Source organism: Taudactylus pleione, unplaced genomic scaffold, assembly GCF_031769625.1.
Source record: "Taudactylus pleione unplaced genomic scaffold, aTauple2 ptg000179l, whole genome shotgun sequence".
Classification (NCBI taxonomy): domain Eukaryota; kingdom Metazoa; phylum Chordata; class Amphibia; order Anura; family Myobatrachidae; genus Taudactylus; species Taudactylus pleione.
In genome coordinates this window covers 559472-574787 of record NW_028284581.1, presented here as the reverse complement: position 1 = coordinate 574787, position 15316 = coordinate 559472, and the positions used below count along the sequence as shown (strand labels likewise).

Sequence of the window (15316 nt, the reverse complement as noted above, 5' to 3'; positions counted from 1 at the left end):
GATGCGGCTGAGGGGTCTCTGGTCTTGGACCCGTACCTGGGGACCTTGTGGTTGTGACATGAGGCTATGAAGTCTATGTCTACCAGGCCCCATTTGTCCACCAGGAGTTGAAAGACATGCGGATGGAGAGCCCACTCTCCGGCGTGTATGTCCTGATGGCTTAGGAAGTCCGCTTCCCAGTTGAGGAATCCGGGAATGAACACTACAGAGATTGCCGGGAGATGACCTTCGGCCCAGACCAGACTGTTTGCCACTTCCCGCATGGCTGCCCGACTTTGCGTACCTCCATGATAGTTGAGGTAGGCTACCGCAGTCACGTTGTCGGAGCGGATTTGGACCGGCCTGCCCTGGAGGAGATCCTGCACCTGAGTGAGTGCTCTGAACACTTATCGAAGCTCCAGAATGTTTATGGGCTGTTCATAAGCCATCCACCATCTCTGAAAGGTATGATGACCGGTTACCACGCCCCATCCGAGAAGATTGGCATCTGTAGTGAGAAGCTCCCAATTTGGAATCCAGAAAGGGCGACCCTTGTCCAGATGGAATGTCTGTAGCCACCATACGAGGGAAAGCCGAACCTCCGGAGAGAGGGGATCATCTGGGGCTGGATCAGATGATACTGCCCATTCCACCGACAGAGAATCAGTTGTTGAAGGGGCCCAGAGTGGAACAGGGCGTAATCCACCATATTGAAGGTGGATACCATGGATCCAAGGACCTGCATTACTGAGTGAATGGATACCCTCCGATTGTGGAGCAAGCTGCGCACACGCAAGTGTAGTGTCAAAATCTTCTCTGCTGGCAGAAAGATCCTTTGTATTTGAGAGTGCTAGGGAGAGAGGGAGGACTTTTTCCAATTGATGAGCCAGTCGTGTGTTCATGGTCAGCTGAAGATGGCTTTATAACACAACCGGTCAGTGTGCCAAGATTAAGAGGTTGTCTATGTATTGCAAGATTCTGACTCCCTGGTGCCTGAGGTGGGCCGCCATAACTGCCATTATTTTTGTAAAGACACAAGGGCCTGTTGACAGACCAAAGGGCAGCACCCAAAACTGGTAATGTTGCTGCAGAACAGCAAACTGTAGGAATTGCTGGTGGGTAGGAGTAATAGGTACATGCAGGCATGTATTCTGGATGTCCAGAGAAACCATGAAATCCCCAGGCTCCATAATGAACTTGGGCACAAGCCACATACAATGCACATAAATACACTTATATGAGCACTAAATCAACTACTCAAGCCTCACAGGGCTGGTATGATTTGTTCACTGTACAACCTGGTTCCAGGGAGAGGTACAGTATACAGGGAGACTGGACCCGATACTCCTGAGGGCTTCACAAAAGCCCTGATTAATGGAAGTTGAGCGTCTCATATAGGGAGGAGGGTGAGGAGGAGGAACAGCTCAGAATCGCGAGGAGGAACAGCTCAGAAACCTGTACTTCTCCGCGTATCTGGCCCCAGTGGAGCAGCTGTCCGAGCACCTCTGGTGCCCACCGAAATCACCGGACCACTCATCGGTGTTGCGGTGCTGCCGGAAGCAGCTGGAGCAGCCGCACAGGTGCACATTAGGTTGCCATGCTGCTTGCTCAGGTGAATTAACAGGTAAATTAACACGATAATTAACATCATGAATAGTCCCCTGTGTCTCATTTTGTGGGATTGTGGTCCAGGTTAGAATGATATAGTGGAAAGTCCTGCCTACCATAAATGTAGGACCAACCTCTTAATTTATTCCAAAATACTACTCAGTTGGTGACTCTTTATTTTTGTGACCTCGTGTGGTGGTCTCAGGCTACCTTAAATTATGCTGTTTCTTTTCAGGATTTTAAAGTAATAAGCAATAAAGACTCTTACGTAAGCAATGGTGACACAGGTTCTACACCCATTCTATATGTGACTGCACAATAGATTCTGCAGAGCTCATCAATTTAACTGCAACAGTGACAGAGGGAGAGTAGATTCTGTGTATAAAAAAGGATTAGTTATATCTGATGAATAGTTGAAATATATCTGTACTTACAGAGATTATGTGTCCTTTCAAGCCATGGGCAGAGTCAGCGCATTCAATCACGGCACTCAGCTGGGGGTAACCAACACCTGTTTTAATCCTGGTTGTACAAACAGATCCTATCCAAGGAATTAAAAAAAATAATAATTCATTAAAATCACACACAGATGGTAGGCTATTAATTTTCTCCCTTCTGGTGGGTATGCATTGACTCTGAGCAGCCTGCATGGGGCACAAGGATGATAACCCGGCATTTTTTTTAGCTCTCAGTTATTACACTGCCTCTGCGCTAATCCTCTCTGCTGCTCCTTACTGGCTGTTTAGAGTAGCCTTTGAGCGGGGACACTTCTCAAAACAAATCTCTGATATCCAAATGGATGCGTTTTGGCTCTAGCAATAATCGGAACTATGAAGAAAACCTTCACGCATACTTGCTGACTTTTGTAGGTATGTCTCCAGGTAACTAGGAGCCCAGAGAGGAGATGCAGGTGAGAGGAGCAGGATGAGTCCCATCATTAGGTCCCGCCTCTTGTGGCAACATGCTGCATAACATATTTGAATATGGGGCGGGTCAAATGACGTGACTATAATAGAATGTCATCGCTAAGCCCCACCCCCTCCTCATGGGCTGCAGATTCCGTGTATTATTCTTCCCATTCTGCCCACTTCAAGTGGGCAGGATGCGGGAGTAGTACCTACTCTTTCGCGGGTGCGGGGGGCTACCCAGGTTCCGGCAGTGTAGCTAAGTATGTGCTATTGACAGCCAAACAGATAATGCAATTGGTATATAAAACCTGTATGGACCTTGGAGCATATTTCACTGTAGAATTACAGATGTGTCCTCATACATTATTGAACTACTGTATTTATACACTGAAACACACTATAACTCTCCGGCTTCACCGTGGAATGCACATGTGCGATGCAGGTTCTGCGCATGCGCAGATCTCAATCCATCGGAGATGTACGTGATAATCGGAGTTCCATACATCTCTGAATTAGGCCCATAGAGTGTGTTTATGAGTAAAGAAAGGGTATTCATATAACTATGAAGATATTTCAATAGATGTTGCTTGGTAATGATTTTCTAAATTGTGACTATGGGCTCTATTCATCATAACTTAATTTCTACAAAAGCAGGTGAAAATGCAAATTTTCACTTGCAATTGTAGGAATTAAGTATTCAGGTACATCTCCTGCTTACCTCCTCTGGTGGAATGGCCCGCTGTCCCCATACACTAGAATCACAGATATCTCCTGCTTACCACCTCTGGTGGAATGGCCCGCTGTCCCCATACACTAGTATCACAGATATCTCCTACTTACGTTCCTCTCCCAGAATGGCCCGGTGTCCCCATACACTAGCATCACAGATATCTCCTGCTTACCTCCTCTGGTGGAATGGCCCGCTGTCCCCATACACTAGTATCACAGATATCTCCTACTTACCTTCCTCTGGCGGAATGGCCCGCTGTTCCCATACACTAGTATCACAGATATCTCCTGCTTACCTTGCTCTGGTGGAATGGCCCGCTGTCCCCATACACTAGTATCACAGATATCTCCTGCTTACCTTCCTCTGGCGGAATGGCCCGCTGTCCCCATACACTAGTATCACAGATATCTCCTGCTTACCTTCCTCTGGCAGAATGGCTAACTGTCCCCATACACTAGTATTACAGATATCTCCTGCTTACCTCCTCTGGCGGAATGGCCCACTGTCTCCATACACTAGTATTACAGATATCTCCTGCTTACCTCCTCTGGCGGAATGGCCCGCTGTCCCCATACACTAGTATCACAGATATCTCCTGCTAACCTTCCTCTGGCGGAATGGCCCGCTGTCCCCATACACTAGTATTACAGATATCTCCTGCTTACCTCCTCTGGCGGAATGGCCCACTGTCCCCATACACTAGTATTACAGATATCTCCTGCTTAACTCCTCTGGCTGAATGGCCCACTGTCCCCATACACTAGTATTACAGATATCTCCTGCTTACTTCCTCTGGTGGAATGGCACGCTGTCCCCATACACTAGTATCACAGATATCTCCTGCTAACCTTCCTCTGGCGGAATGGCTCGCTGTCCCCATACACTAGTGTCACAGATATCTCCTAACCTTCCTCTGGCGGAATGGCTCGCTGTCCCCATACCCTAGTATGGGGACAGAATTCATCAAGCTCTGAAAATATAATATTTTCGGAGCTTGACTGCGCAAGCATTCGCCATCATTTCATTATATAAGAAACTGGGAGAAATATGGTTTCCTCTGCAGAATAAAGTTTGATTTACAGAACATTTCTTAAACATTTTACAAAAAAATTGGATATGAAAGAAGTATATTTTCACTGGAATTAAAAAAGAGTTAATGAACATAAATAATTAGTTGATAACTTGCCTGGACCAATTCCAACTTTTATGATGTCAGCTCCTGAAAGAATTAGCTCTTCCACCATTTCCCCTGTAACCACATTGCCAGCCTGGTGAAACATAAAGTGCATATGACAGTTATCAATGAAAATATCAGCACCAAAACTTGTTTTATAGAATATTAAACATAATATTGTCTCTCTGAAGAAATCCCAATAGGGAAGAAACGCATTAGGGCTTTTGAGAGGATCCATACAGCACAGTACTGGTCACCTGCAGCCAATCTTCTGTATCACTTCTCTGTTATTCCAGTACCGCTAATTACAAGCCACTGCCTTGGACGATATACAGTTCTCCCATGAGAGAGAGTCGGACTGGCTATCTATATGTGTGATCTTCACGTGTGCCTCACTGTTAACACCATATTCCACCGGCCAACACGCTCTCTTTGTAGCAGTACAGAAATGGAGATCGGGAGTCCCGCTAATAACACCGGACCTCTCTGGCCAGTGCTTCTGCACTGCACGCTCTCCCCACAGAGAGACGGAGACGGAGATTGGGAGGCACATACAGCACATTATCCCGGCCGCTCCCTTTGCAGTAAGACGGAGGTGGAGAGAACCGGCAAGGTCACTATCTTGATAGTTCTATTAAAGATCAGCTGCTACACATCATATTGCCCGACACCGAGAACCGGATACAGCTTTCCGACAACATCAGTGGCAAGTACATTAAACGGCTTTTTTTTTACTAACAAGAGCTGGAACACTATAACCATTTCAGCGACAATCTTGCTTTTACGGCTAATTGCTACATTTATATGGAACGTTTCTATTCCCTAAACGGAGGTATTTAGGGGCATACACTATGTATCAAAGCTTGATGTGAGATAAAATTGTAAAATATATATCACTAACCAATCAGCTCCAAACTATCATTTCTTAAATTCAGCCTGCAAAAATGTAAGTTAGAAGCTGATTGGTTGGTGATATAGCTCACAATTTTATCTCACATCAAGCTTTGATACATATGCCCTTTATATTGTTATAATATCTGGCTCTTAACAGTGTTCTCATCTATTTCACACAGTGGGATTGATCATCTCAAATGATATTGGCTGCTGGAGCAAGAATTCAACTTATTGTGCATATATCTATACTAAGGAAATTTTTAGATCCTTCTCACTACTGTTGCTGTGGATATCTTACATTTATTTATCTATTTTTTGTATATACACATTTTTTACCATATATTGGCATATTATATGTATATTTGTATGAAGGTTGTGTTTATTCACAAATGTGAAATGTATTTACATATATTTTAGGACCATAAGTCTTAGAATACAATTCAATGTTCAATAAATGTTATTTAATTTTATTATACATATTGGCATATATTCTTATTATTTATGTTAAATGTTTACCTCATCAGCTCTATCTATGTTTATAGTTTATTAGTACTTATCCATAATGCAATACCATCAGGGTATTCTGCAGCAGGACAACGACTCCAAACATACAGACAATGTCATTAAGAACTATCTTCAGCGTAAAGTAGAACAAGGAGTCCTGGTGATGATATGGCCCCCACAGAGCCCTGGTGCAAAATGTAATAGGGTGAGAGTTTAGAAAATGTGGGAGTTTAGCAGTAAACTCTCACATTGGTCGAGTTTTAACTTCAAAATGGGAAAACATCTGAATGAGAGGCCTATTCATCAACACTAAAATAACGTTTTTAAGGACATTTTCCTTAAATAACGTTATTTTGGTATTCATGAACAGACTTAGCAAGGAGATATCTGTGATATCTCCTTGCTAAGTTCCCCTGCGTTAATTTCCACACTCCCCATACATTAGTATGGGGATGTGGAAATTATAGTATTCATCAAATTCCGAAAATTATCAATTTTCGGAATTTGATGCAGTTACTATTCGCCACTGTGAGGTGGCGAATAGCAGAATCCACTTACCTGTATCAGCGTGTGCAGGTCCCCCAACGAGTCCCTCCGGTGCTCTGCTCCGTCCTCAGGCACCGGAGGCTGGTCTGTCATGTGTGCTCCCCGGCAGAGCGCAAGAAAGTTTAGAAAAAGAAAAAAATATATATATTTTTTTTCTAATCTGTCATGTGGTCTGCTGGGAAACCACATGACAGACCAGCAGGACGGAGCCGGAGGCTGCTGCGCGGACAGGTAAGTCGGGGGGGGGGAAGGTGAGCAGAGGGGGGAGGGGGGTGGGGGGGGGAGGGGGGGGGTACGAAACTTACCGCATCTGTAGGCAGTGCTGCGCATGCGCTGGTTTTACAGATGTAACAGCGCATGCGCAGCACTGTTTCCACATGCGATAAGGTAGTGTAGGCAGGGAAAAGTATCTATTTCCCGAAAAGCTGTAATCGCAAAAATGACAGCTTTTCGGAATAGATACTTATGGAGAGGTGGAATGATGAATTCCACCTATAATTAGCTAGAACTCCATGAGAGTTCTAAAGCTAATTATCTCCATTGAATTTTTACGTTTAATGAATAGGCCCCTAAAAGACATGCAAGTTTGCTCTGTTACTTTGTTTTCAGACTCTATTACATTGGCCGAGTTTAAAAAGTGTGAGAAAACTCACATTTTCTAAACTCTCACCCTATTACATTTGGCCCCTGATATCAACATCAACGAGTCTATTTGGGATTACATGAAGAGACAGAAGGATTTGAGCAAGGAAAAATCAAAAGAAGATCTGTGGTTAGTTTTTGTTTGGAACAACCTCTCTGCTGAGTACCTTCAAAAACTGCATGTAAGTGTACCTAGAAGAATTGATGCTGTTTTGAAGGCAAAGGGTGGTAATAACACCAAATATTGATTTGATTTAGATTTTTCTTCTGTTAATTCACTTTGCATTTTGTTAATTGATAAAAATAACTATTAACACTTCTATTTTTTTAAAGCATTCTTAGGGGTAAATTTAATAAAGTGAGAGTTTTTAGAAGTGAGTTTTAAAAGAACTGTTGCCCATAGCAACCAATCAGATTCTAGCTATTATCTTGAAGGTGCTAGGTAAATGTTAAGTAGAATCTGATTGGTTGCTATGGGCAACATCTCCTCTAAAACTCACTTCTAAAAACTCTCACTTTAGTAAATTTACCCTTTACTGTGCAGCATTTTTTCTACACATGCCTAAAACTTTTGCACAGTACTGTGTGTGTGTATATATATAAATATATATATATATTATATATAAATATATATATATATATATATATATATATATATATCAGATGAAGGCGACACTCAGGAGACTTGTTCAATACGCTGAACAAACTTTTATTGTTTACAACGTTTCAAGCCTCAGCTCGTCATCCAAGCAAAAGAGCCATTTACTGTTGCTTTGATACTTTGGCCCCTTGGGGTCTGAATGAGACCCTTGGTCTACAGTTGTTTCTTTAATTAATCACCTTTGGTTTATTAATATGTAATGAATATCTTTCTTTATATAATTATGTGATATCAATTTTTTATCATATCTGTTAGATCCCTGCATTGATGGATTAATTTGCAATTTTGCATGTTTTATTATACTTCATTTAAATATGCTGTATATTATCCGATTATTTATGTCCGATATTTAATTACTTTGTCTCCTTTTTATTCTATTGCACATGCACTTTGCACTTATTATAGGTTTATGTTATCTTTGTATAGGTATTTTTATAAATTATATGTATTACGGGTTGCCATGGTTACATATGTGGGGTTTTGGCAAGTCACCTGATGGGTACCATTTGATGAAGCGAATTGTGAGACACTGCTGCTTTTTCACGCAGGCGTCCGGATAAGCGGCACAGCAGCGTCCTTCAGGTGAGTGTAATTTGTCTAATTATATGGGAAAAGTACAGTGGTATATATTTGTTGTTTGTGACATTATCACATTGACCGTGAGGCTCGAAATGTTGGAAACAATAAATGTTTGTTCACCCTATTTAACAAGTCTTCTGAGTGTCGCCTTCGTTTGCCATAGTGGTTTGGAACAAGAACCTAAAGAGCACACTAGAGCGGGTATTACTCTACAACTGCTTGGAGTGCAGGGCTTTAGTCTGTACATATATATATATATGTAGATATAGATAGCCAAGGTGCGGCACTCGCGGCATAATATAAATGAATAAACGATGCGTGACAAATAGTTAGTCAACGTTTCAGTTCTTTACTGAACTTTTTTCTTGAAAAAAGTTCAGTAAAGAACTGAAACGTTGACTAACTATTTGTCACGCATCGTTTATTCATTGATATTATGCCGCGAGTGCCGCACCTTGGCTATCTGTATCCTAGGAATCTGTGAGGGCACCGGCAGCAGATATTCTTTGTGTGATATTGGGAGTGCCAGGCCATCTGTGATTGTATATGTAGATATATATATATAGATATATACATATATATATACAAAAAATACTTCAAGGGCGCAATTTGGTATGAAACCCTATAATGGTCATTGTTGAAGGAAACCTTATCAGTCCTCAATTTACGCCAATGTCCAAAGCCTATAGAGCCAGAGTCCTTAATATAACTCCTGTAGCGAACTTGATATTTTTCTCTCCGGATCCTTTGTTCGTTTTGATGTTAATACTGGATTGTTCCAAATACTAAAATAAACCCTCTCACCAAAGAAAACACCCAAAATGAGCCCAAAGGCCAATCGGTAGATATATTTTCTTTTGAAAATGTCTTTTTATTAAAAAATATATATAAATGCTAATTAGCATATAATTTTCACAAGATAAAAATTTCTTACATCAATTTTATTCCACATTCCATTGTCACAGATTGGGGGCAAGCTGGCTGTACCCTGGTGTTCACCCTTCAGGGTATACAAGTTGTTCAGCAGGTGCCTCCCCATTAACAGATGGATCTTTTAACCAAAATCTAATACCCAACGTGTTTCGTCTCTATGGACTTCATCAGGGGTAAAAATTCGGAATTATGTTGTAATAAATCCAAACTAGGTAAGGTGTAATGTGATCGATTATGACAATAGCACAAACATGTGAACCACCAGCATCCGAGTCTGAAGCTTGAATATATATATATATATATATATATTTACATACATAATACACACGCATAGCCATGCATACACACACACACATACTTATACATACATACATATATACACACTCACACACACACGCATACCTATACATACATACACACACACACACACACACACACACACACACACACACACACACACATGCATACTTGCCAAGCAGAGCTCACTGTCTGAGGAGTGGCAGCTCCATTGCACCCGCGAATGCTCTACGGCCAATGCAGAGACAGAGACAAGGCTGTTTCAATCTCTATAAAACAAATTTGGTCCATCAGGAGGGGTGTTTCTGAGTACTCAGAAACCCCCACCTGCGTGCGTGTTTTTACTGCATTAGTCATAGAACACCTTGCACTAAGGTATATATAAAGGTAAACACTAGTTACCTGGCCATTATGGCGGTTATGCATTCGGACACCCCTGCACCGATTGGGATGAAACCAATGCGAGGTGGTCCAGTTGGATCCTGGCCAGGTTTTAGGGGGTTACGGTCACAGTAGGACCTCCTGTTGGTGTACGCTGGGCAGAACTTTGACCCGGATATACTAGGCGGAACTTTGACCCAGGGAGTCTGTTCTCGGCTTTTTACTGGATGGATTTGGATGAAAATTTCACAGAGTAGTGGCAATTGATCTGGGATGCCTGGCAATTAGTCTGGGATGCCTAAAGTAATAACTTGAAGATTTAAACCCCGGCAATGCCAGGTACTAGGGGGATGAGGTCATGGTCAGACCTCTCGTTGATGCACGCTGGGCAGAACTTTGACCTTGGAAGCCTGTTCTGGGCATTCCACTGGATAGTTTTGGATGAAATCTTCACATAGGGGTGGTAATTGGTCTGGGATGCTTGGCAATTGGTCTGGGATGCCTACAGATGTGCCCAGTTAGTTTGTTGCTGCATATGCCATGTAGCGCACCATGCATTTTGCGCCACACACTACGCCATGAGTCGTGCCACACAGAAAGTTTTGTAACAGAATATGGCATAGCACTGAAAAAAAGTCATAACGTGTAATACAACTTTTTGTCCACCAGGTGTCACTTTTCCTAAACTACACAGCGCATACGTCTGATTTCCAATGCATTTTCTATATCACCACCCGATGATAGGCTGACAGAAGCAGTGATTATGTATAATATATTGTAGTACAGTGTTTTCCTCATGGAATCAGGGCTGTAGAAGAACATCTAATAAAATTTGAAATCATAAAGTGTGTGAGTCCTGTATTTTTATATAAAAATATTTCACAGGCACGCACAGCACTGACTGTGTGTTTGAAGCTGCACACTTGCATCAATATCGGCACTGTCCCAGACTAGTGATTTCATGATTTTAGTAGCGGGCTCTGGGCCTGATTCAGAGCCGGACGCTATCTGCGAACGGTCGTTCAGAATAAGGGGCCGACTATTTAAATTGAGTGCTCGCTCTTTGCGGTCTGTTGATGCCTCTATGTCTGAGCGAGCGAACGAAACATGAGCTCGCTATTTTGTAAAGACGCCCCCTGGCAGTTCGCATCATACGTCATCTCCGCTATTTATTAGATTAATCGAGTACATCGAAAGGCGTCTGAACTGCTTGCAGTGCTTGTGGTAGGTTTTACTTCCTGCAATCACTGCGAGCAGTTCAGGCTAAAAGACAACCAAGTGACATTTTCGATGACGCTGCTTTGTTAATTATGCACACCCATTAAATGCCCGTTTTGACCGTTTGGCACGCCTGCGTTCAGATCTCCACTCCCCGTTTTCAAGCACCTTCCCCTGTTATCACCCACAAACGCCTCATTCTGTCACTCAAATTAGCAGGCCCTCGTTGTTTTGCGAGCGCACGATTTCCGACCGCAATGACTGGCTGGCACATGCGCATTATGACCCATACGCATGCGCAGATGTGCAAACATCGCTCGGAGCGAGCGAGTGGCCGCTTACGAGCGGCTCTGAATCAGGGCCTCTGTTTAAAATAGGGGTCTCTGTATTACAAACTCAGTGTGCATTTTAAGATGCACACTTGTGGTAATGTTGGTGCTGTCGGCGCTTTGGTGGCTGTCAGCACTGGGGGGTTTACAATGGGATCTCTGGCGCATGTCCAGTGGAGCCACTCCATACACCAGTCGCGCTATGCCATGGCGTATGGAAGATCATAGCACTGTGCATGCCCAGTGGGTCGGGAGTCACACACAGTGAAAGTGGGATGTCTGTATTACATACTGACTGTGCGGTTGAAGTTGCACACTTGCGGCACTGTCAGCACTGTCCCAGACTTAGGGTCTCATTCAGACCCGCTCGCAAGCGCCTATGCGCTCGCAAGCGGGTCGATGTTGAGGCCCTCTGCACGTGCGCAAGCCCTGGAGCGAGGGAGAAATTCTCTCTCTCTGGGGCTCATTACAAAAGGGGTGGCTGTCGATGGTGATCGACAGCTCGCACCATTTTGTTGGCGGGGTGGCTGGCCAAATGGAGGCGTTCCCGACGGAACGCCTCCTGTTTGGGGGCGGCCCCACTGACATCACTCGTGATGTCAGTGGTGAGCTTCCGGCTCTAATAGAGCTGAAAGCTCACTGGGGCTTGCAGTAGACAAGACCCTACCACAAGGGTCTCGTTGCAAGCCCCGATGGTCACGATGGTCTTGACCATCGCGACCATCAACCTGGCAACTCGCTAAAGCTGTGTGTGGTCACCCACAGCCTAGCGAACGGCCAGGAGGCCAGCTCTGAACATAGAAGCGGCCACCCTCATTCAGAGCGAGCACTCGCATTTTGCGAGCGACTCTGAATGAGGTCCTTGGACACTATAGTGATTTCATGACTTTAAAAACTAGTAGTGGGCTCTGTTTAAAAGAGGTGTCTCTGTATTACAAACTGATAGTGCATTTAAAAACGACCAGTTTCTGGTCATGAAATCACTATAGTGTCTAAGTCTTGGACAGTGCCGACAGTGCCGCAAGTGTGCATCTTCAACCGCAAGTCATTTTCTAATGCAGAGATCCCTCTTACAAACAGCCCGCTACTACAGTAGTTCCTAAAGTCATGAATTCACTATAGTGTTTATTGTAAGTCTGGGATGCAATGTGTGTGACTCCCGACACACTGTGCATGCGCAGTACTATGATCCTCTATACGCCATGGCATGCACGACTGGCGTATGGAGTGGCTCCATTGGGCATGCACCAGAGATCCCATTGTGTGTGGCTCGCAACCCACTGGGCATGCGTAGCACTATGATTCTCCGTACTCCACGGCATAGCACGACTGGCATATGGAGCAGCTCCACTGGGCATGCGCCAGAGATCCCATTGCAACCCCCAGATCTGACAGCCACCACAGCGCTGACAGTGCCGCAAGTGTGCATTTTAAAATGCACAATCAGTTTGCAATGCCTCACTTTTAAACAGCCCCACTATAGTGTCAAGGTCTGGGACAGCGCCGACAAAATATATGCTGTATATTATCCGATTATTTATGTCCGAAATTTAATTACTTTGTCTTCTTTTTATTCTATTGCACATGCACTTTGCACTTATTATAGGTTTATGTTATCTTTGTATAGGTATTTTCATAAATTATATGTATTACGGGTTGCCATGGTTACATATGTGGGGTTTTGGCAAATCACCTGATGGGTACCATTTGATGAAGCGAATTGTGAGACACTGCTGTTTTTTCACGCAGGCCTTCAGGTGAGTGTGATTTGTCTAATTATATGGGAAATGTACAGTGGTATATATTTGTTGTTTGTGACATTATCACATTGACCGTGAGGCTCGAAATGTTGGAAACAATAAATGTTTGTTCACCCTATTTAACAAGTCTTCTGAGTGTCACCTTCGTCTGCTTTACTGGTTTGGAACAAGAACCTAAAGAGCACACCAGAGCGGGTATTACTCTACAACTGCTTGGAGTGCAGGGCTTTAGTCTGTACATTATATATATATATATATATATATAAATATATATATATTAGGGGTGTGCACCGGCCACTTTTCGTGTTTTGTGTTTTGGATCTGGATCTTTCTTCGTGTTTTGGATCTGGATTGGTTTTGCCAAAACCACCCTTCCGTGTTTTGGGTTCTGGGTTTTGTGTTTTGGATCTGTATTTTTTTTAAAAAAAGCATAAAAACAGCTAAAATCACAGAATGTGTGGGTTTTTCTGCTCCTATGCTATTATTAACCTCAATAACCTTAATTTCCACTCATTTCCAGTCTATTCTGAACACCTCACACCTCACAATAGTGTTTTTATGTCCAAAAGTTTTGCACCGAGGTAGCTGGATGACTATGCTAAGCGACACGAGTGGGCGACACAAACACGTGGCCCATCTAAGACACTGCAGTGGCAGACAGGATGGCAGTTTGAAAAACTAGGCCGCAAACAGTACATAATGCAAAGAAAAAAAGAGGTGCAAGATGGAATTGTTCTTGGGCCCTCCCACGCACCCTTATGTTGTATAAACAGGACATACACACTTTAACAAACCAATCATTTCAGCGCCAGGGTCTGTCACACGACTGTGGCTGAAATGACTGGTTCATTTGGGCCCCCACAAAACAAGCTGGCAATTAATCTGTCCCTGCACAAACTGGCTCTACGGAGGCAAGATGTCGTCCTCATCCTCCTCATCCACCGATTCCTCACCCTCTTCAGTGTTGTGTACATCCTCATCCTCACAGACTATTAACTCATCCCCGCTGGAATCCACCACCACAGGTCCCTCTGTACGTTTCTGGAGGCTGGTCTCCCTGGAAGAGTTGATAATTCATTTTTATGAACATCATCTTCTCCACATTTTCTGGAAGCAACCTCCTACGCCTTTTGCTGACAAGGTTCCCGGCTGCACTAAACACTCTTTCGGAGTACACACTGGAGGGGGGGGCAACTCAGGTAAAATAGAGCCAGTTTGTACACGGGCCTCCAAATTGCCTCTTTTTCCTGCCAGTACATGTACGGACTGTCTGACATGCCTACTTGGATACTGTCACCGATGTAATCCTTTAACAGACAGACGCACGCTTGTCACTGCTGCTTTGAGGATGCAGGTGCGGCTACAGTGCATACATTTCACACACAAACACAGAAAAAAAGAAGATTATTTAATTTTGTTTGGAGCGCACTTTGGGGGTTACACCACCCTTTAACAGACAGATGCACACTTGTCGCTGCTGCTTTGAGAATGCAGGTGCGGCTACAGCCCACACATTTCACAAAGACAGAAAAAAAATAAGAATTTTTTTATTGTTTGTGGAGGGCACTTTGAGGGTTACACCACCCTTTAACAGACAGACGCACGCTTGTCACTGCTGCTTTGAGGATGCAGGTGGTGCTATAGCCCACACATTTCACAAAGACAGAAAAAAAAGAAGAATTTTTTATTGTTTGTGGAGCGCACTTTGAGGGTTACACCACCCTTTAACAGACAGATGCACGCTTGTCGCTGCTGCTTTGAGGATGCAGGTGTGGCTACTGCGCATACATTTCACACACAAACACAGAAAAAAACAAGAAGATTATTTTATTTTGGTTGGAGCGCACTTTGGGGGTTACACCACCATTTAACAGACAGATGCACACTTGGCGCTGCTGCTTTGAGGATGCAGGTGCGGCTACTGCGCATACATTTCACACACAAACACAGAAAAAAAGATTATTTTATTTTGTTGGAGCGCACTTTGGGGGTAACACCACCCTTTAACAGACAAACGCACGCTTGTTGCTGCTGCTTTGAGGATGCAGGTGGAATCTAGAAGGGATTTGGAACCGGGGACACACTACCTCCATCAATTGTCTAAATCCCACTGCACTAATGGCGGATACCAGACGCACGTCTAACAACAACATAGCAGTCAAGGCCTCAGTTA

The 15316-nt window shown here is 43.7% G+C and overlaps 1 protein-coding gene across 2 annotated transcripts in view; it reads right to left on the bottom strand.

Annotated features, from left to right (window-relative positions):
• Positions 1–15316, bottom strand: part of GMPR (guanosine monophosphate reductase) — a 138808-nt gene that overhangs the window by 50133 nt on the left and 73359 nt on the right. For both annotated transcript variants that reach the window (XM_088475946.1, XM_088475947.1), the window contains 2 exons: positions 4412–4493; positions 2022–2128 (listed from right to left, as the gene is read on the bottom strand). In XM_088475946.1, coding sequence (XP_088332072.1) covers positions 2022–2128; positions 4412–4493 — 189 coding nt within the window. The remainder of the gene's footprint in view (positions 1–2021; positions 2129–4411; positions 4494–15316) is intronic.